Source organism: Castanea sativa, chromosome 8 (assembly GCF_040712315.1).
Source record: "Castanea sativa cultivar Marrone di Chiusa Pesio chromosome 8, ASM4071231v1".
NCBI lineage: Eukaryota > Viridiplantae > Streptophyta > Magnoliopsida > Fagales > Fagaceae > Castanea > Castanea sativa.
In genome coordinates this window covers 17,651,437-17,674,058 of record NC_134020.1, presented here as the reverse complement: position 1 = coordinate 17,674,058, position 22,622 = coordinate 17,651,437, and the positions used below count along the sequence as shown (strand labels likewise).

Below are 22,622 nucleotides of genomic sequence, written 5' to 3'. Positions count from 1 at the left end.
CTTCAATGCAAGGAGCGAAAGTCCAAAATACATATCGCAATATTATAACACCTTCCTCCCTCGGTTTAGTGAGATACCAGTACCGGGTGCCAGCTTCTTGATCCAAGTATGCCAACAACAACTTTTTCAGCCTTTCGTAAGACTCTTCCCAATCGCCGAATATCTTTGCAATAGCCCTTTGTTTCGCATCCCATATCTTATAGTAAGAAAGCTTATGTTCATAATACTTCCCTTTGATGTAATCTCTAAGGTGTTGAATTATTGCCGTGTGATTTTCTTGCAACGTTGGAATAAATTCTGCTGCAAGAAAATTACAATCCATCATTCTACCATCAAGAGCCATGCCAAGGGTCATACAACTGTGAGGACCCTCATAAGATGTGACCATCCATGTTCCCTGTTTAGGCTTCATGACTGCTCCAACGTACCACTTGCATGACCCATCCATGCATTTCACATACAGTCTACTTTTGGTCGACCTACTAGTCATAAAGTTTCTGTTATGCTTTGCGGCATAAATTGTTAATGCACGTTTCACCGCTTCTTTATTCGCAAAAATCAACCCCGTACAGAAATTCATGTCCGCATTCCAAGAAGAAGCAAATACTTGCTCACCAATTTCAGGATCAACCATATTTTCCCAAGTATTTTCATAAAATGATAAGGCGGGAGGTTCATAAACAGGGGTTGGATTTGTAACATGCTGAACTCTAACAGTAGGGTTTGCATTATCTTCATCACATTCATCCATATCATCAACATTAGGATTGAGAGTAATTTCATGGTCATCAACACCCTTATCAAAGTCACCTCACTCAATCCTCTCTTCGTACTCATCTCTATCGTCAAGATCTTCCCCAACACAGTGTTCGTCTTCATCTTCAACTACTAGAACTGTAGAGGATTCACCTCGATGTGTACAAAATTGATCTTCATATCTATTGCCAGGTTTGCTCTCAACTGTTCTTGGTGTCTCTTGAAAAGGGGGTGTATAGCCTCCCAACGTGGTGCATTGATCATCTAGGACTGCAAATTGTAGAGATGTAGTTGTTTGTACAATATCCTCTGCGCCGACTTCTGCACGCGGCTCCAAAGTGACGTACAACTCAAAATTTGCTACTTATTCCCATTGACGCATCCTGTGAAACATGAACTTCACATGTTTGTCTTCTGTTATCGCCATATATCTGTAATTAATGCATTGATTGAGGACTTCATGTGGAAAACGGAAAGTAATATGTATGTCATGCAAAGCAGGGTTCAGTTGCAGCTCTTCCATAATTTTTATCTTCAAATCACTCAAGGTCTTTAACTTATGGCGTATCATCATATAACAGCACTGGATACCCGAACCTTGAAACGGAAATCCGTCATAAGGGTTGGCATTGCTAAGGGATCCACCGTAGTATATATTTATATAGATCATTATCAACCTATAGATCATCAAGTGCAATTGTGTTAGTGACAAATTTATAACTCTCAATCAACATCAATCACAAAACTTTGGGTATGACATGCCAACAATACTAACCTCAACCAAATTTGCATATACTCACATCCAAATCATTCTAGAGGCATGACTTTCAAAACCCATTCAAATAAGATATGATGAACAAAAATATTATAGCAACTAGTTACCCATTGAAATCTTTGTTACAAATCTGAAACAACTATATCTTGAAATAATTTATACTAAAAAGACTGTAATGGGCGTCTTAGGTATCAAACTCATAATCCATTTCATACCAATGACAAAAACCTAAAAGTACTAAATATTCCTAACAATTGATCACAATATTTAGTACTAAATATTCCCAATATTAATTTTTTAAAAAAACCTAGCATATTTAATCACAATATTTACACTAACAAAAAAAATATTCTCAATATCTAATAAAATAATTAATCACAATATTTGGTACTCAATATTTCCCCAATACTAAATATTCCCAATAATTAATCACAATATTAATTTTTAAAAAAAACCTAGAAAATAATTTAATCACAATATTTACACTAACAAAAAATAAGCAAATATTCCCAATATGTTGTAATAACATAATTAATCACAATATTTGGTACTAAAAATTCCCAATAATTAATCACATTAATTTTCTAAAAAAAACTTAGCAAATAATTTAATCACAATATTTACACTAACAAAAAAAAAATATATATTTCCAAATATGTTGTAATAACATTAATCACAATATTTAGTACTAAGTATTTTCAATAATTAATCATAATAATAATTAAAAAAAACTAACAAATAATCACAATATACTAACAAACTACCCACAATATACTAACAAATAAATTAATCACAATATTTACACTAACAAACAAAAAAACAAAAATTTTCCTAATATGTTCTAATTGTTTCTTAACAAAATAACCTAGCAAATAACCACTATATTTAACTAACAAAAAATATTATCAATATTGTAAAAATATTACCTGAGAGTTGATGAAAGTTGAGTGTGATTGTTGTTGTGTGAGTGATGAGAGGCAAGTTGTGTGAGTGATGAGGTAAGTTGTGTGAGTGATGCTGCTGTGAGAGTAGAAGGGAAAATGTGAGAGCATAAGAGGTGTGAGCCGGGTAAGGGGGAAAAAGGTCCCAGTTGGGACCCACATGACACGTGGATGGGCTGGGGACCATTCACAGAAATCGAGTTTAGTAGACTCGATTTTTAGAAGCAAATAAATCGAGTCTCCTTTACTCGAGTTATGTCCACGTGCCCGAAAACCGGTGGAGAACAAAAATCGAGTCCAGTAGACTCGATTTACTTTAAAGTGATCACGTGCGCCCGTGACCTTCATCACATGGTAAGATGTGGAAATTGGAAATCGATTTCATTGAACTCGATTTTTATGGCCAAAAATCGAGTTCATTGAACTCGATTTTTGTGCCTATGTGGACTCCTTGTCCAGCTCAGCCCGTGCCGCGATGGAAAAATCGAGTACAATGTACTTGATTTATAAGCCAAAAATCGAGTCCAATTAACTCGATTTGTTAGAAACCAAATTTGTTTCAAACCTTTGTTTACTAACGATATAGTTTGAATGTTTTAGTTATTTCTGAAAAAACGCCCGAGGAGAGCCTTTGAAAAAAAAAATATTAAAAAAAGAAAGAGAAAAAAAGTGACGAACCGAACTTACAAAGAAGACAGAGAAATCAGTTCATTTCCACACCTTCTACATTCTGTAAATTCGAAAACCCTAGCTCTCTCTCTCTCTCCTTCATTTTTCATTCTTTCTTCTTCGATTAGATCCTTGATACTTGCTCATAGATATTCAATTGTTGTTGGGTCGTGTTTCTAAATTCGATTCCCGAGAAAATATTAGCGATCCGATAATGCTTTGAATTGCGTGTATTTTGTTGGAAATTCAAAAAAAGAAAAAAGAAAAAAAAGAAATCAAATTTTGACCTCTTTTTCTAGGTTTTGGATTCGTAATTATTGCTATTTATATTGTGGGTATGTTTTAGATTTCATTCCATGATTGGACGAACCGAGAAATAAGATAGGAAATTTCCAGATTTTGGAGAGAGAGAGAGTTGGGGAATGGGAATGGGCTCCAAGATGGAAGGAACTTCTGCCCCAGCAAATCGCAGAGATCCTTATGAGGTACTGTCCGTTTCCAGAGATTCCACCGATCAAGAAATCAAAACCGCGTATCGGAGACTCGCTCTCAAGTATGTCTCATTTCTTCCAATTTTTCATTTTTTTAGTTTTTTTTTTTTGAGTTTTTCTTTAATGGGTGTTTTGAATTGTGGTTGGTTAAGCCTGGTATGTGTTTAGGGACATTTTAATTGAAACAAAATTGCTTTGGGAGCTTAATTTCTAGCTCAAAGTTAGGTTATTATCGTGCAAGAACAAGATTGTTGATTTGATTTGTGAAATCTTATAGAATCTGATTACAACTGGTTTCTGTGATTCTTGAAGGTTGGTTGGTTGGTTGGTTGTTTCTTGTTAATTCTTTTGGGGGAAGAAAACATGGGATTGAGATTGAATTTACTTGTTTGAGATATCTAGGTACTTCTAATTATAATGTTAGGGAGCAATTCGTGAACTAAACTGCGTGATATTCTATGGCACAATGCAGCTATTAGTCACAAGTTGAAGTTGAAGTTTTATTATGGAATCCTTAAAGTAATCCTGTACCATCAGTTCTGTTGCTAGCTGATGATGTGTAGTTGAAGATAATGGATTCATAACTTCAAAAAGGCTTGTGAAATGTGTGGTGCCATTTGAAATTCAATGAAAAGAGAAAACAGTCCCATATTATCCTTTTTTTAATAAGTAATGCTCCCTTACTATTCAGTTGTGCTTGGGTAGAGTAAAGAAGGGGGGGAAAAAAAGAGAGAAATGTATAACAAAAGGATAGTTTTCAATGCTATTTGTTAAATATATTTGTTAAATTACCAATTGTCCCAAAAACTCAAGTTACTAGGAAATGGTGAAAATAGTCATTTAACTATAGTTCTATCACTATTTATCTGTTGAATGTGGTTTATCTCATTCATACTCACTTAAGTTTGTGCAATCACTTTTTCACTGATGATGGTGATGCTTATCCAATAGATCTTTTGTAAACAATGTGATTTTGGAACCCAATATTGAACAGGTATCATCCTGACAAGAATGCCAGCAATCCTGAAGCTTCAGAACTCTTCAAGGAGGTTGCATATTCTTATAGCATCTTATCTGACCCAGAGAAGAGAAGGCAATATGACACTTCAGGATTTGAGGTGCTTTTCTTCCCACTCTTCTTATTCTGTGTCCAGTTATGTGAAGTTTTGTGGTGTCTATGCATGTGTATGAAAATAATAGCAGGAAGGAGTAACATCAACTGTAACAAATTCAAGAAACATTTTAAATTTAGTCTTTGTCTTAATGAATACTTATACTATCCAATCTTTCTTTGTTTTTTTTTTCTTCTGTATTTTTAGAAGTCCCCTTATATCATTGAGATCTTCTGTTTCTTAAACTGATAGAAGTGTGATACTTTTTTTTATTGAAGTAAAACAATGAACTATTGCATATATTAAAGCTAACAAGATAGATTTATGTATAGAGATTACATATTTTCAATATGCTGGCACTGAAACTTGCAAATTGAAAGTTAGTGAACAAAATAAGTGGCAAGAATGTGTTTTTTATAATTGATATTTGATCCACGATCATGACAGAGAGAAGTTCATTAGGATATCACCTAGGAAGCACGGACACTTTATTTGGAGTGACATACCCATATTGTACCCGTGTCGGTCACTTGACATGCCTCCGACACTTTTGCATGCGTGTCCCAGCCATGTCCTTTTTAAAATAAAAAAAAAAAAAATTTGCAGGACACAGCTGGGATACTAGAACAAGAGGAATCAAATACTCTTTCACAAAACAAAGAGAGCATTCATGCTCTTTAGTAATAGTGCACTTGAAAATTAATAAATATGTTTATTCTTGGTTTGTATTCTAATTTTTAAACATCCTTTAATAGTCATGGATTTGCTTTATTATCCATTATTTCTCTTAATTTAATATATATTAGTTTAACATTATACGAAAAATAAATGCTTAATTATATATAGAAAATAAAAATAAAAATATTTATAATAGTTATTTAATAAACGTGTCGTGCCGTACCCGTGTCCTATTTTTTTAAAAAAAATTTGTGTCGCTGTGTCATATCTGTACCTGTGTCCGTGCTTTTTAGGATATCACTCACATTGGTATGGGATTGAAAGGATTTGGGGGTATCCATAGCCAATAACTAGAGAAACATTTCTTGATAAAGGTTTATTATTGTGGGTGCCGACATAAATGTCATATGTTGACACAGGCGCAGGTTGAACGTCGTAAATTTCAAAATCTGCATACATGTTTTGGTAGTGTTTCAGTTTTTTAGGAAGTTAAAATGCTGCTGATTACTGACATGCCTTCACTGATAAAAGTAATTTCTTTCATTTTATCTGTCTTGTTTGGGTATTTCAGGGCATGTAAGCTTGTCAATGTTTTCTACTTTTATTAGGATTCAGTAATTCCATATATTTGTTTCATTTGTCTACTTGGCTTCTCTCTATAATAGCGTATAGATACTTATTTTGTATCTAAAGATGCATTTAAGCTGGAAGTTCTGTTCTTTCAATTGCATCATTCCACTTTCCCTTGTCTTTCAATTCCCCACTAAAATCCTTTTTGGTGGTTTATCAGATTTTAATGGTACTGGAATCTTATAATAAATTGTTCAGGCTCTTGACACTGAAGGCATGGACATGGAAATTGACTTATCTAATCTTGGTACCGTCAATACAATGTTTGCGGCTTTATTCAGGTGGTATCTTACATGGTAGATTAGGAGCTATCAGTGTCCTTGAGCTTTTATAACCCCTCATTTTGTTTGTTTATAGCAAGCTGGGTGTCCCAATTAAGACTACAATTTCCGCTAATGTTCTTGAAGAAGCTCTGAATGGTACTGTTACAATCAGACCTCTTCCAATTGGCACATCAGTTAGTGGAAAGGTGCTTACTTGGTTTCTGTCCTAATGACCTATACTCTTTGGTGTCATATTACTTATTTTACATTCTACTGCAGGTAGAAAAGCAGTGTGCCCACTTCTTTGGTGTTACAATTAATGAGCAACAAGCCGAGGCAGGGATTGTAGTAAGAGTTACTTCAACCGCACAGAGCAAATTCAAGGTATGAAATGATTCTCAGTAAGGTCTATTGTGCAATTTGGGATGACTATGCCTATGACGCATCTTTACCTCTGCGTGTGCATGTACGCTTTTACTTCAGAGTGTTATTTTTTCAAATTTTAACGTTAGAACTTGATTTTCCAGTTACTCTATTTTGAACAAGATGGGGGGAATTTAGGTTATGGTTTGGCGTTACAGGTATGTACATTTTATCTGGTGCTTCATCAATCCAGTTTTCTGTTAATCTCATGGCTTGTCCCATTTACTGTATAAGTTGTGACTGATCTGTCTTCTTTCTTGGGAAAATTGTTGAAGTGCACACAAATTTTCTTTCATAAATGTAGTTTTACGAATTCTGTTGCTATATTGGTGTTGCAGGCTGGTAGCATGTTAAAAAAACACGCTAGTTTAGACCAGTAGTATGTAGTATAGAGATATTTTCAGTACTCACTTGATGCTACATGGCCTGTTGCGGCAGAACTTGAATTCAGTAATATTCTTTTGAATGCCTTAAGGTGTTTTGGTTTGGAATATGCCTGCATCTAGCCCATGTTACAGTTTATACTATTGCAGAATTTCCAGGAGGTCGAGTTCATTGATATTATTTTAAATGTCTTCAGGTGTTTTGGATGAGCATGTGCCTGCATTCTGCTCACGTTACAGATTATCCTAATTGCAGAAAAGCAAAAGTTTTCAATACTATAACTGATCTGCACTTGTTTTTGGGCTCCTTTTCTTGTTTGTGTAGAAGTATCAAAGAGAATCTTAGTGTTGACAGAGCTGTGAATTTTGGTGGAGTAGGATATCTGACATACTATATGTTTTGGTTTTTAAGGGTTACAAGTTTGAAATTAATTTTGGACTCCAGAGAAGTCAAGTGAAAGAAGTTAAAACTTCTGTCTTAGGGCCTTTGGGCTCAGTGTCATTTATTAGGTGTACAAATTCTGATGTACTCCTCAATAGCCTTTATTAAAGATAGTCAAAGGTTTCATTTATGAAGTACTAGAGATATATTGGTTTGGTAACTGTAATTTAGGTGGTGTTTGAGAGAGTGAGGGCTGAATTTGGAGGACACCAGTATTTATGAATAGAAAAGCGTTCTGTCTAATAGTTAGGTACTGTTTTATTCTTTTTCGTGATAGCTGAATGGTGAATTGCAATAAAATCAAGTTGATGATTGGAATTGGAAGTGGGTTTTGAAAAAAAAAAAATCAAATAATTGTGTTGATCAAGTTTCTGTCACTCTAATGTTGGAGTCAAATAGAGATAATAAATGATAGATACTTCCCACCTTCCCCCACAACGAAAAACAGAAGCAAATTGCTGCTGAGTGGTGTAAAAGCTTCCACCTATCTACACTCGTAGCAAATGATAGAGTGAGTGGTCTACAATGTAGATGTTCTTATTCTGTGTCAAGTTAGTAGGGAACTAATGACACACTCAAACACACATTTAGGTACATAGTTTAAATGTTCTCAGTACACCTTAAACCTGTTAGCCACCCAGGGAAAGTGCTTTTCTTAGTGCATTTCATGGAAAAGTAGCATCCCATAATATGGATTTTCAAAAACTCTCTTTTGTTAGGTAGAATCCATGACTTCACTCTCCATCTTACTCTTACGAGGGAAGGAAGGAGATGTTACTTGCAGTGGAGCTCATTGAATTTTTGATTATAGGATTTATGTGTGTGTGTGTGTGTGTGTGTGTGTGTGTGTGTGTATGGAGAATAACACTTTCTGAGATTGCATTTTGGTTCCTTTTTTATTTGGAAATTGTCTAGTGAAAATTTTTTAGGGGAAACTTTCTTTCAGGCTTTTAATTTGACTTTTATTAGATTATAGTGCTTATGCTTCCTGATCCTGGAAGTTTATTGTATTTTTGCTATTTTTATGATTGATTACCTTCAAGTTTTCCATAAATTCCCTAGTTTGTTGTTCAGGTACCTGTTACTTTCCGGTTCTGTTTTATCAATTACAATGGAATGCTTTAACACCTGTGCAATTGGACTATGTGCATGACTAGAATTAACATGGGATACTGTATCTGTTTGTACAGGAAGACAGTGAGAAGACTGGTAAGGTGACATCTGCGGGGATGTATTTCTTACATTTTCAAGTGTACAGAATGGATTCAACTGTGAATGCTGTAAGCATTTACTGCAATCTCTTTATCATTGTCATCATCATTATTTTGAGTGGGTTGGGATGTGGGTAAAAAGTTTCCATCTTATCATTTCTGAAGTATTGATATCAATCATTCTGCTGTTGCAGCTAGCAATGGCTAAGGACCCTGAAGCTGCTTTCTTTAAAAGGTTGGAAGGTCTTCAACCTTGTGAGGTCTCAGAACTAAAATCCGGCACTCATATATTCGCTGTTTATGGTGTGAACTGATTATATTGTTCCTTCATCTTTTTATTATAGGCTAGTTGTGTATTAGAACTTGTGGGTCCAATTTGTTACATGACTTACTCTGTGATCTGTTCAGGAGATAATTTTTTTAAGACTGCTACCTATACAATTGAGGCTCTTTGTGCAAAGACATATGAGGACACAACAGAGAAGCTGAAGGAGATTGAGGCTCAGATTTTAAGAAAGAGAAATGAGCTACGGCAATTTGAGACAGAATACAGAAAGGTGGAGATGCTTCTGCCTGTTCTGGTCATTATTTTGAATAGTAGGTAGTTGGTGATACAGCTTACAATTTTGATGTAATATTTTGTAGGCATTGGCGCGCTTTCAAGAAGTGACCAACAGATACAGTCAGGAAAAGCAGTCTGTAAGTTATACCTTCTTATTATCCTCATAATTCCCTTTTCACAAAGGGTGTTGTGAGTGCTCTATCACACACATACACACACACAAAATGCACATGTGCAAGTTCAGCATGGTAGGAGAATAATAAGACTTCTTTATTCTAAGGGTTAATGAGGCAGGAAATTTATTATGTTCATATTTGATATTGACACGTCTATTGTTTATTTTATATTTTCATTAACCTGCACTGCAATCTAGCTCAAATTTTGAAACTTTCCGTTTCACACACACACACATATATATATTTCCAATATTAAGTTACAATTTTAATGATTAAGTTCCAAATAATGGAATAAGCTGTGTGTTTTTCTTATTTCTCCATCTTTGCTCCCGTATTTTTGGTGTTAGTAATTAAATGGTTGAAATGATGCTTTACCATTGGTACCAATGTTACTCAAGTCACACTACATGGTGTTTCTCTTATTTCTTCATTGGACCTCATTCGGATTTTGCAACTCAGGTGGATGACCTACTGAAACAGCGAGACAATATTCATTGTTCATTCACTGTAACCAAGGTAGTCAATAGTGGTGGGAGTGGCAGTGGTTTAAGTAATGGGAGTGGTAGCAAAATTGCGGGTGAAGATTCAAAGGCTGAGAGTCCAGTGGATGATGGAAGCTCTGATGGCAAGGATAAGTCAGGTAAAAAGAAATGGTTTAATCTTAACCTGAAAGGAGCTGATAAAAAGCTTGGTTGAGAAGGTGTTTGGGTTATTTTTTCTCTTTGGTATTATATGTGTTTGAAAATCCATCCATACATTCAAATGTTTGGGCCTTTGGGGTGCCGCATACAAAGGCTTTCCTTGTATGCTATGCCCAATTTTTCTGTCATCTAGCTTCCACCGAGGTTACTCATCATTGGGTTTTAGGTTCTGTAAAAACATGTGAAATTTAAAGGTATGTGTATTAATATCTTTGTACTACTCATGATGCCATTAAGTGAGATACTCATCCAAGTTCATGTAGCATTCTGAACATATTAATTTTGATATTGAAATTATAGGTTCATTTGTTTGGTTTTGTTGTAAGAATGAATTCTTCACTAGTTTTACTGCTGATGTTTTAAATCTCAACCTGACAAGTATTTGCGGTTTTGTTGAAAGAAAAGCACATTTATGAAACAACAAAAAAAAAAAACAAACGAAAATAATTCTTCTATAGAGTATAGACACTTCCGAAATATCACCCAATTTTTAGAATATGCTCTATAAATAATTGGATGTGAAATTAGGAAATTTTGGAACTATAATTACGGACTGTCCCGATGGACCTGATCCAATAGGCGGTACATGACTTGCTAATATGGGCAGTCGCAATTAGAAGCGTCATCTCTACATCGTCGTGGAGACCAGTACCAACAAATGAGTTGTCCTTCTATGTACCTGCCGCGGGGGGGTGGGGGGAACCAATGAGTTGTCACGTCTGTGATAATTATCCTAGCATTTAGGGTAAATTACATTATTCATCCTATACTCTTATCTTAAACTAATCCTTAAAATTTTAGAACTTTTATGGTTCCTTTGGATTAAAGGAGCGAGAGGGAGAGTAAAGTAGAGTTGATTAGAAATTGTAGTTTAATTTTTGGCCAACTTTACTCTATTTTCTAGTCTAAATAAGCCATTAATTAGCATTCTGATTCTTAGGATAAATTATTATTTATACCAGGAGGATTGCTAATATGGTCTTCTCTGATCAACGAGATGATATCATCTATGCGAATGTATGTGTGAGCTTCTTAATCAGCATAAGGAATAAAAAATAAAAATTATCAAATGATGTCACATTTGCATAAATGACAACATTTTATTGGTCGGGAGGTCAGGAAGGACTACGTTCGCAGTCTTTCTAGTGGACTTAATAATTTCTCGATTCTTAGGTTGTTTCAATTTGTTTCGTTATTTATTTATTTATTTACTTTTTTTTGCAAAAGCAATTCATCATTGAGTTACAGTTAAATATTAAATAAAAGTAACTAAAAAATTAAGTTGTATTTGTGACTTATTGGAGTACTTAAAAATTTGTCACATAACCAGGTTACCAGGTAGTGTTTTAGTAGGGGAAAAAAACAATCAGCAGTAATCCAATTGTATTTATCTGCTGGGATCTTTTTAAGCCATTTTGTAAGATTCTTTTGGTGCTAAAATACTGTGATTCACATCAAAATATTTTTGGTGTTTAGACTGGTTATAATTACAAGTCATTTAAAATTTTTCTACTTTTTTCAATAGTGGCTCACTGAGCGAATAAATTGAAAGTTTTTAAAATATCATCGTTTTAATTGAAACTTCTTCAAATTTAAGGCTTTTAATTTAAACCATCCCCACATTATAGGGGGAATTATGCAAATTACCTTAACATTTACTTATTTTGGTTATCGAAACTTGAAAATTATCTTAATTAATCTTTAATGGATTTTTTGAATATTTATGAGGGGAAAAATAAACTAAAATGAAATGGATTAAAGAGGCATAAGTGTTTATGATATATATATATATATATATATATATATATATATATATATATATATATATATATATATTTTTTTTTTTTTTTTTCTCTCTCTATAGCAAGGAGGGGGATTTTGATTACTCAAGTTCTCTATCATTGAAGAACGAGATAGTACTATTAAACAATTAACCTCTTAACATTTATGACTTTTGTTATATATCAACTATATATAGTTTTATAAAACTACCAAGGCACTACTAGAAGAGTTGTGTACGTTGTAGAAGAATAGAGTAAGATTGAATGTCAAAAAGTATTATCACTTTTACATTTGGTTATATGATTGCAACTCTTAAGTAACCCAAGTTGAATGTTCTGTAGCAGGCGTTTTTTTTCTAAACTTTTTGGGGGATGAATATGAATTTAATTCAACGAACTCTAAGGCGGCATATTTAGCCGGTTCTTTTTGTTGGTGTCTTGTGTTCAAATCAAATGTAAGGTTTGTATCTATGTCATATGTTTGATGATGGAAAATTATTAATAACAGATTCTTTTTTCCCAAAGTCAAGCCCATGGCAAAAAGCTTTAAAATATTGAAAGATTGTTATATGAGGTTACGTATTTTAGGGGGTGAAGATAGTATGCTGAAAACTTACCATTATGTTACTGGAGCCTTTGTGATCGAGTTGCTTAAAGTGTTGATATATGAAATTACAAATTAAATAATATGTTAATTCAGTCATTACCACATGGTGCATTAAGACGCTATTGACTATTGAATATTGATGATGGAAGTATTTCATTGCAATGTTCATGAAAGTCAAGCTCAAGTCACTTTCTTCTTGATGCCTTTTCCTTGAAAATCATTTCCATGTGTCGTCGAATGATTATGAATAAAAGTCCTCGCATATGGTTTTGGTTTAGCGGTTCACTTCTTTTCGGCCATATAAATTTGGTGGTTCTCAATAAATGTATTCCTTGTCATATTGAAACTTGAAAGAAAAGGGTTCTATTTTATTAAATTAAATTGTAGATTTCACTCTAAAGTCGTGCTTGTTACTGTTTTCAAATTAGATTTATTTTAGAGCCCATCTAATACATTGCATTTGCAAATGCCTGTGTAAATGATATATAATTATATATAGTAAAAAAAAAAAACTTTGTTTTTGAAAAAAATTGTATCTTTTTTTTTTTCTCTTGCTAATTAAGTAATTTGAAAGGAGATCCATAAACCTTTCACTTCACAGAAGGATATTTTAATTCCTAATAAAATTTAGACACGTAAAGAATTATTATGTCCTGTCAAAACCAATAATAATAATAATAATTCATCAAAGGGATCTCTCTTCTCCGTGGTTGGACAGGTGGAATATCTTAAAATTTTCCAGTGAAACGTGCACATGGAACATTATATAATCCAACTTGATTTTGGCATATGTACTAAACAATTTGTCTCTACCTATGAATTTAAATTTTAATGATCACTGACTAGACGTTCAACTACCTCAATCATGTTCAAGTGTAAATATTATAAAAGGCTTGTATTATTAGCAGTTTCCCAATATAAAATTAATTCTAATGATATTTCAATTAAGAAATTTTAATATGTGAAAGCAATTTGGACCCACCATTTGAAGTGGGTCCTAGGGCTAGGATATTGATGAAGAATTTGGCAGGATCCAACGGCCAAGACCACCCATTTTTCAATATTTATTTGAGAATTTCCAAATTGATCACTGTTAATCTCAGTTTGATTGTCGCTTTTGACCAATTATCATGGTCCGCTTGTTCTATGTGACAACCACACATCCTCCAGGTTGAAATGGTATATCTTGTGTGAGTCTCTAATAAGCATGTGATTTATACGCTTGTAAGAGTCAAGTTTTATAAGATGTGCATATAAAATTATGACTGATACCGTTGCTATTGTTGCTACCATTTTCTTAATTGGGTCATGCATTACAGGATATACAAATTACAACAATATGATTAGTTCTATCAAATTTAAAACTCTATACATCAAGTGGCCAATTTTAGTAACTCATAAACAAGTTGTCTATGGTAGACATTGCTGTAACCACCAAATTGTTTAAACATTGATACAAGACATTGTTTCTTATAAATGATACCAACACAATAGATTAAACGCAACAATAATAAATTCTAATAATAGACTTGAAAACAGTCTTAGGTTATCCGTTTGGGGACTAATTTAGCCACCTTGGGCAAATTATAAAAAAACAAGTAGATAGCTTGATAGACACATACAACTTAGTTGAACTGCATTTAAAATCAAAACAACTTGTCTTGACTTGTGTTGAATCTGAACCCATTATTGTTTATGGTTAAGACCATTTTGTATCTACTTGGACTTTTCCAAGGGACAAATTCCTCCAGAATTCTGGGATTTGTTTATCTAAGGTTCTTTGTTAAAATAAGCACATGATGTAGATTAAGGAAATGCCTAACTCTCTTCCTTATAAGACCAAGTCCCACATGCATATAAATACTGTTTTTTTTTTTTCCTTCTATATATATATATATATATATATATATATATATATTGCGTTTAAGTTAGATTCCTTGGTTCACTTTCAATGGGTTTATGTCTACCATGCCACTGTTTCTACATGTGGAAGCTGACTTTGCAGGCAGCCCCGTCCCAAGTGGTAGGTTTATTGCCTCGAAATGTAGCAAAAGTGAAGCCCCTTCCGTTTTTGTTTTTTAGTTTTTTTCTTCGAAGTAAAAAGGACATAATGTCCTTGCATCCTTCATGTGAGGCATGTTATTAGGAGAAATAAAATCTAGAGTAACAGACATCCACGAAAAAGATCATAAAGTTTATGGAAATTCCACATAGAGCTTAAAAATATAAAGGCCGACTTATAAATTGATTATGTTCCTCTAGCTAGTTCTATGTATGTCCACCAAATTACACTCTTATTTTGTTTCTGTAATTCCAATACCTTTATTTATTTATTTATTTATTATAAAAATCTAAATTGAATCTTTCTTAATCTTATCCCACTTATTGTAAGAAATTTTTTTTTAATTTTTTTATTTTTAGTATCTATTTTTGGGGTTGCAAGTGAACAATTCAAACATCTCTTCTCAAGGTAACTGGCAAAAATTAGAAAGGAGAATATATTTGGTTGATATGGATAGATTAATTGGCTATAACCCATGTGGCATGAGAAGTTGTGCAACTAGAGCTTAGAGAGGGCTGATAGTGTAGTAAGCAAAATAAAAATTTAATGTTTTTGTCATATCATGTGCAGGTGTTCCCCAACTATGTGTGGCTTTGGGTTAGATGTAATGTGGGTGTTTATGTAGCCGTCCGAGTGTCTCACTTTATTAGCAAAGCCAAAGCACATTTAGTTTGTCTTATTGATTGACCAAGACCACATTCACGGGTACTTCCATTTGTGTATTTTAAAATTGGATGGAATTCATAGCTATATATGCCTTATTTTATTGTAGACATTCTAGATGTAATCTAAGCTTAGCGCTCTCTCTCTCTCTCTCTCTCTCTCTCTCTCTTTGTGTTAGATTAATATTATTTGATGCTATATAATTAAATTTACTTGCAGGGGTGAGAGAGAGAGAGAGAGAGAGAGAGAGAGAGTCACTTCACAATTCACATGACTTAAAGCTAACTCCACCCAACCTCCACCTTTTTATTTTAAAAGGAGTAGGTAGTGTCACTTGGAATACATGGAGGGGCTAATTGAGTCAGACCCACATTTTTTGGGATTGTTTATAAATGCTTTGAACATATCTATAAAAGGGATTTCAACTTGAAAATTAAGTCACATTGAGGGTTATCTTTTTATCCTTTTTGGATCCTTCCAAAGTAATGGTTGCAAAAAGAAACAAGGATGATTAGAAAGTTAATGGAGTTCTAATATGATAGGATCATGTCTCAAATAATCTATAGTTAATATATAATAAATTTTTTGTATCATTGGCTAAATTTCCTTGATAAGCACAACTTAGTGGGCCATCCTCACGATTTGGGCGATCTTAAAACGATAATATCGGCATCACTTCAATCAACAACAAAAGAAAGAAAAGCATGATTAAGGCTCCTAAAAGTGTATTATATTAGATGGTGGAAAACATTACAAAGTTTGCAAAGAAGCTTAAAAAAAAAAAATCCATTCTTAATAAGAAGACAGTTGTTTTTATTAATCAACAAGATTGGGCAAGTGTGATTGGACAATTCCCTCACCACCCTATACTATATACATCAATTCAATTCTTTCTTTTCTTTTTTGTAAGTGTGAGAAAGAGAGATAGGTTTTCAATGTAGGGTCCAATTTGCCTCAAAACTGGTACATGTGGTCCCAATGTGCCTCAAATGTGCGCGGGACCTACATGAGTTTTGTTCAAACAGTGAGGGACCAATTAGATGAACCCTCCTCACATGTGTTTCGCAAGAAAACCTTGACCCCTATCTATCATCTATGTTCATCCACTCTCAAACAAATTGATAACACACTGCTCCCACTCTATTCCTCTTCTACCCAGCATATATGTTTCAACTTCTAACTTACTCAGCTCAGCTGTACTGCTTTAAAACCTAAGGACTTTTCAAACTAGAAAATTAATAAATAAAATACTTTTTAATAAGTTTAAACTCTAATTCGAGTTTGACCCCTCACTTTTTCTGATCCCTTTGAATCAAAGAAAATTCACATTTGAGGTATAATTAATTAGATAAAAAGTAATGAGATATATATATATATATATATATATATATATATATATATATATATATATATATATAATATATATATATAGTGAAAAATTTCTTGACATTAGCCTTTTTTTTTTTTTTTTTTTACATTAAAAGCCTTGGATGAAAGACAATTCATATATACATATAATGAAGCCAAAAATTAGAACTAGATTTATTTGGCCACCTCTGTTCCCAACAACCCCTATAGCAACTCTTTAACCTTTACGAGTATGACACTATGACTACACACATTAATTTTGAGAAGGTCACTTCAATGCGTTTTAATTTCTTTCTGAGCTAAGACCAACTACTTGATCCCCATGTGGCGTGAGAATGGCCCCAACACTGGGCTTTTTTTTTCCCCCTAACCTTCTCATCTCAGGAGTGAGAAAGACCCAAAGAGCTAGCAAAATCATTGGATCCACAACAAAAAGCAAAAAGGTGGTTAGGTTTTGTAGTAAACATTTTTCAATACTAATTAATGGAGATCCTAATCTAAGTCCTAAATCTATGTGCATTATTATGATTTCAGACCACCAATAATCCCATGTTAGGGACTTAAAAATTTGGGTCCCACATTAATTATAGATGAATGGGTCATCACAACCATCCCATTTCTTACCTGCTTAAACAAATTTTGATGATTTGAAAATTTTAGTGAAATATAGAAAAAAAAAAGTATAATATCTATAAGCTTGCATCACCCGCTGGCCGCCATGATCCGCAAGTTGACATCTGGTTTTACCAATTATATAGCTTAATATATTGATAAATTATATTCTTCTCAAAAAAAAAAGAAAAAAGGATAACTTATATGTGAGTTCTAGTAATCTACTTAGCTATTGTGGTGCAAGTTTTAAATCCAATTATATCTATACAAAAAAAAGAAAAAAAAAAGAAAAAAGATGCAACTGAAGCCTAGACTTAATAGTAATGAGTAATTATCATGAGATAGATCCCATAAGTTTTAAATCCTATTGAATCTATAAAAGATAAAAAAAAAATATATATATATTTATATATAAAAATTGACATTTGATCGGCAAGTTGACATCTAATTTTACATGTTATATTAAGCTTCATTGATATCTATATATATGTGTGTGTGTGAGTTCTAGTTAACTCAATTTATAAACTTTATTTCACAAAAAGAAAAAGAAGATATTTTGACTTAATAGTAATGTTATTGATAAATTTTAAATCCTATAATATTTAAACTGAAAAAATACCAATGTATTAACTTGATGGTAATGAATAATTATTAATTTATTATGAAATAAACGATAGAGATTTTAAATATTACTGCATTTATAAAATATATAAAAATAAAAAAAGTATATAAAAATGAACTGCACCTGTTGATGGTGGTATTGATGATTAATTATCCGATCTAACGGTCGAAAATGGTAAAAGCATTCACCTCCAATCCAAAGATGATCCAGATAAGGGGGATGATGGGAATTTGATTATATGGGAAAATTTGACTAAGTAATAAGAAGAGTTCGAATAGAAGACACATGAGAAAGAGGGGACAAGGTGGGTCATGTTTGGAGTTGTGATGAAGACTTTGGAAAGAGCTTTTGAAATAACAACAATTCATATTATTATGCTCTTTAAGTGGGAGATTACAAAGACAAAGCTCTCTCTCTCTCGTAGTTAGTAAGATTCGGAGAGATCTCTCCTAAAGAAAGAAAACCAATATAGAAATATAGATTTCAACGTCAATCACGCAAACATCCTAAACAATTATTCATCATCATCAACACGTAATGGTGGGGTCCAAATTGTAAGTTGTAAACACACCTGAACATTCATTTCAAACATACATAAGAATGAAAATTATATATATATGATACCCTTTCAAACAAGCTAGTATAAATAACTTAAATATTAGTTGTCTTTTATGGCCGATCTAGCTTCCCTTGTTGACTTTATTAACAAAACTGCCATCATTTATATAGTAGAAAGAGTGAAAGGGTGTGTTGTAATGTGAAACACTGAAACATGCGTATCTACTTCAAGATATGCAAGATAAATACGATGGTGACACATGGGCCATGCAGAAGTGATTAATAGTGGGACAGACGGTGTTAGATCTGAGTTCTCTATCTCTCTCACTTACTCTCAGTTTATATATATATATATAGAGAGAGAGAGAGAGAGAGAGAGAGGACCCTGGAAATGGATACTATGAAAGTGCTGCATGCATGGATGCTTTGACTTTATTTGTGATTGAGAGAGAGTGTGAGAGTGAGAATAGTAGTGTGGTTAGTGGGTACCGGTGTCGGCTCCTAAGATTGAGCCGAGAGAGAGAGAGTGTGTGAGTGAGAGTGAGTGAGTGGAGACTAAAAATGGAAAATAAAATTACAACAGGGAATGCGAGAGAACTCAACTGTGAAGTTTTTGGACATTTTCTAGTAGCTGCAGTGGGAACAGAGATTATGGGAGTTTCACTGTGTCTCATTGGAGTTTGTTCCACTATATGTCTGAGGTTACCCCGTGTGAGATTACAAAATTACCCTATTTTCGATAAATGTGTAATAACCAGATCTTTTAAAATCAAACCACATTCTAAAAAAAAATAAATAAATAAAACCACATCTTGAAATGACCGTGAGAAATGAATAATTTTTTTTTTGGTAAAAATAAATGCTAAAAGGGACAATTAGTGTAATTTTTTATTTGAATGTGACTGTAGTAATACCTTAATTGTTTCCGGACTAAAAAGCCATACCATTGATGAGCTAAGTAAGCAGCCAAAGTTACAAGACGTTGCTAGCTGTGAGAAGACTTAAACCGGAGGCATGTTGGCCCGCCTTTGTTACCAGGCTACCAAAGTGTTGACAAGTAGTGAATAATACTTTCAAATAAACCTACCAAATTTTCTCAGTCATTCCTAATCAATCGTATCAAAATTATAGCAAAAGTTATGACATAAAAATTGTGTCATTAGAATTTTTCATTAAAAACTTAATGGAAGGTTGGCTCTGAAGCAATATTTTGGAGAAGCCTCAAGCCTGGCAAGAGCAGCATTATAAAAGAGCTACGTGTCCTGCATGCACTGGCTAGGAGGTGTGATCAACTGAGTTTTCTCTTCTTTTTTTTGCCAACATCAATTGAGTTGAGTAGAGCAGATTATTCTAGGTTCGAGTTTTTTATTTGAACCAAGAAATTTTCTAAACTTCTGATAGATCATCTTACCAAAATTTGTATCATCCATGACTGAAGCTAGTGGCCTATTCCTCCAAAAAGAGGGACCAAAATAAAATTAAAGTAAGAAAACGGCAAGTGGCCCATAACATCCATTGTTTTTTCTGACCTAATTTCATCAAGTTCCCCAACTTAGTGGACAAGGCAGAGAAAGGAAAAAAAACCCTCCAATCGAATCAACCTCTCCCTCTCACTGTTGTCAGTTAAAAAATGATACTGCTTTGCATAGGTGATAAGCATTGTATGTTATGTATACTTACCAAAAAAAAAACAAAGAAGTGGGTATGGAATGGTACAATTAGACCCACGGAGGGGGTATTACCAAGTTAGTAACGCCAATTCAACGGTTCATATGAATTTTGATGCTGCCAAACTGTCGAAGTTCACTGAATTTTGAAGTAATACTATATATGTTGTGATTGGTCAGAAACACAAAAGAAAGGGGAAAAAAAAAACCAGAAGCAGCTTTGACTCGAGTAGACAAATCCAATCATTTTATACCTCGACCCGTACTATACTCTCATCACATGCATCACATTCCATCCCCATTACCCACTTCATTAATAAACAATACGTTTACCGATCAATGTATAATTATGATCAAATAGTTTTTCAACCAAATATTTAAGACCAAAATTAAAAATCAAGAAGAGGGTAATCTGGCAATTTAACCCTAAACAAAAAGAGAAAATGGAAAGAAAGAATCGGCAAATCAAGTATAATATTCTTCAAAGGGTCCCCCCGAGTGTTCTCGGGTCGTGTTCCCAAAATTACACACTTTCTTCTCCTTGGGATGTCCGCAACCATCTCTCTCTTTCTATCTCTCTTTCTTGCCTCTACACTGTGTACACATTATCAAAACCTTTTTATCTTGTATATATACCCCACACATGCAACAACTCTCTTAACATCCTCATTTTCCATCTCTCTCTCTTTCTCCCTCTCTCTCTCTCTCTCTCTCTTTGTTACACACATGGCAGAGCTAGACTACCAAACAAAACCAAGCAATAACACTAACACCACCACCAGCACCACACGCTTAAAACTCTTTGGTATCAACGTCCAAGAAGATGAAGACCCCGTAGAATCCACCAAATCCCCATCTGGGTCATCGGAATCAAGCTCTTTCCCTCCCTCTGGTGACCGGAAATACGAGTGCCAGTACTGTTGCCGAGAGTTCGCAAATTCACAAGCACTTGGTGGGCACCAAAACGCTCACAAAAAAGAGAGGCAACAACTCAAACGTGCCCAGTTACAAGCCACTCGAAACGCCGCCGTTGCCTACGTCCGCAACCCCATCATCTCAGCTTTCGCTCCGCCACCTCACCTCCTCGCTCCGCCTGGCTCCGTCGTAGTCCCGGGTGGCTCAGCTCAGCCTTCATGGGTGTATGTCCCACGCGCCGCACCGCCCTTCCACGTGTCGCATGGGAGCGTGTTCACAAATAATGGTAATGGTGCTGTTAGTGTTATTTCTAGTAGTAATAGTAGTAATAGTACGAGTGGTAGAGGAGGAGCAGGGATGTTTTCGTATGGTGGTGGTGTAGGGGATTCGTCTGCATTTTCTATGGGCTCTCAGGTAGTACAGGCCCGGGCCCATAATAGGGTTGATGGGCCATCGTTGAGTAGGTTCTCCAAAGGCGATGGTGGGCCCAGTTTTGATGAAGCATTGGGCTTGGACTTGCATCTCAGCCTTGCTCCGGCTGCACCTTAGGCTCGGCTCGGCTTGCCTTGACTTGAATAGATGATTTAAGGTTTACCGAGTGGTTTGGGTTTGGCTCCACTCACAAGCTTCATGTTTATCATCTCAAATCGGATCTTGTACATTTTTCCACAATTATTTATTTATTTATTTTTTCTCTTAAGGAAGTGATTTGGATAGCACATTGATCATTAACCATACTTTTTGCAGTTTTCTTTTAATTTTTATCATTCTTTTCTTTTGAATTCTTTATTTCTTATAAACTTACCCTCACACTAATTATGTTATGCATTTTGTGTGCGTATCATCCCTCTTAGAACATGTAAATTTTACACAGTTGTGGGACTTACGTGTTATGAAAGAGATGACGTATATGACAAATTCACAAAAATACATTACAATAATCCAATGGCATTGATGCCATTCAATAGAATTTAATTTTGAAAGTTGAATTTTTCAAATTTACACTTAGAGAAAGATAAATAATTACTCTAATTAATTTACTTAATTAATTACATTATTTGTAAAGAATCCCAAAAAGTAAACTATATAAACAAAATGAACAAAAGGAAGATGTTAATTTTTATGATTTTATGCACAGTGTTTAGTATTTCCCATCTTTTGAAACCACATAATTTTTTTGGAGAAATTGAGATTAAGCTACAACTTAACTCATTAGAGATAGCCTATGTAGTCTCTATACAGTCTAGACTATTGATGCATTAATTTCTTAATTGGTAGAAAGGAGATCTTTTTTTTTTTTTTTTTTTTTTTTTGAGAGAGTTCAACTTATGGCATTTGCTCTTAATGATAGCTCTTTATCATCATACATCAATAAGTTTTTGGTGTAGGCGGGGATGAAGCCCTAGATTTCTTATTCAACTATTTAAAAAATTTACTAGTTGAGCTAATGGAACTCAAGGTAGAAATGAGAGCTAAATGTTTATAATTGTCTCACAAATTTGTTATAAATTAATAGTCTAATACGCCATTTGGTTGCTATAAAAGAAAAGGAAA

At 34.0% G+C, this 22,622-nt stretch overlaps 2 protein-coding genes across 3 annotated transcripts; both read left to right on the top strand.

Moving 5' to 3' along the window:
- The first annotated feature begins 3,093 nt into the window (after positions 1–3,093).
- On the top strand, positions 3,094–10,538 carry LOC142607660 (chaperone protein dnaJ 15). 2 transcript variants are annotated; one of them, XM_075779228.1, is made up of 12 exons: positions 3,094–3,204; positions 3,488–3,694; positions 4,627–4,750; positions 6,251–6,333; positions 6,410–6,521; positions 6,595–6,699; positions 6,843–6,896; positions 8,754–8,843; positions 8,969–9,077; positions 9,183–9,331; positions 9,420–9,473; positions 9,972–10,538. In XM_075779228.1, exons 2-12 carry the CDS (start codon positions 3,564–3,566, stop codon positions 10,206–10,208), a joined length of 1,248 nt encoding a protein of 415 aa, XP_075635343.1. In that variant the 5' UTR covers positions 3,094–3,204; positions 3,488–3,563; the 3' UTR covers positions 10,209–10,538. The 2 variants fall into 2 exon arrangements, with proteins under 2 accessions (XP_075635343.1, XP_075635341.1); XM_075779226.1 differs by having other exon boundaries at positions 3,130–3,694.
- Positions 10,539–20,781: 10,243 nt separating this feature from the next.
- Positions 20,782–21,815, top strand: LOC142607075 (zinc finger protein GIS3). The gene has a single exon (XM_075778492.1). The coding sequence runs from the start codon at positions 20,880–20,882 to the stop codon at positions 21,615–21,617; it is 738 nt and encodes a 245-aa protein (XP_075634607.1). The 5' UTR covers positions 20,782–20,879; the 3' UTR covers positions 21,618–21,815.
- Positions 21,816–22,622: the final 807 nt, after the last annotated feature.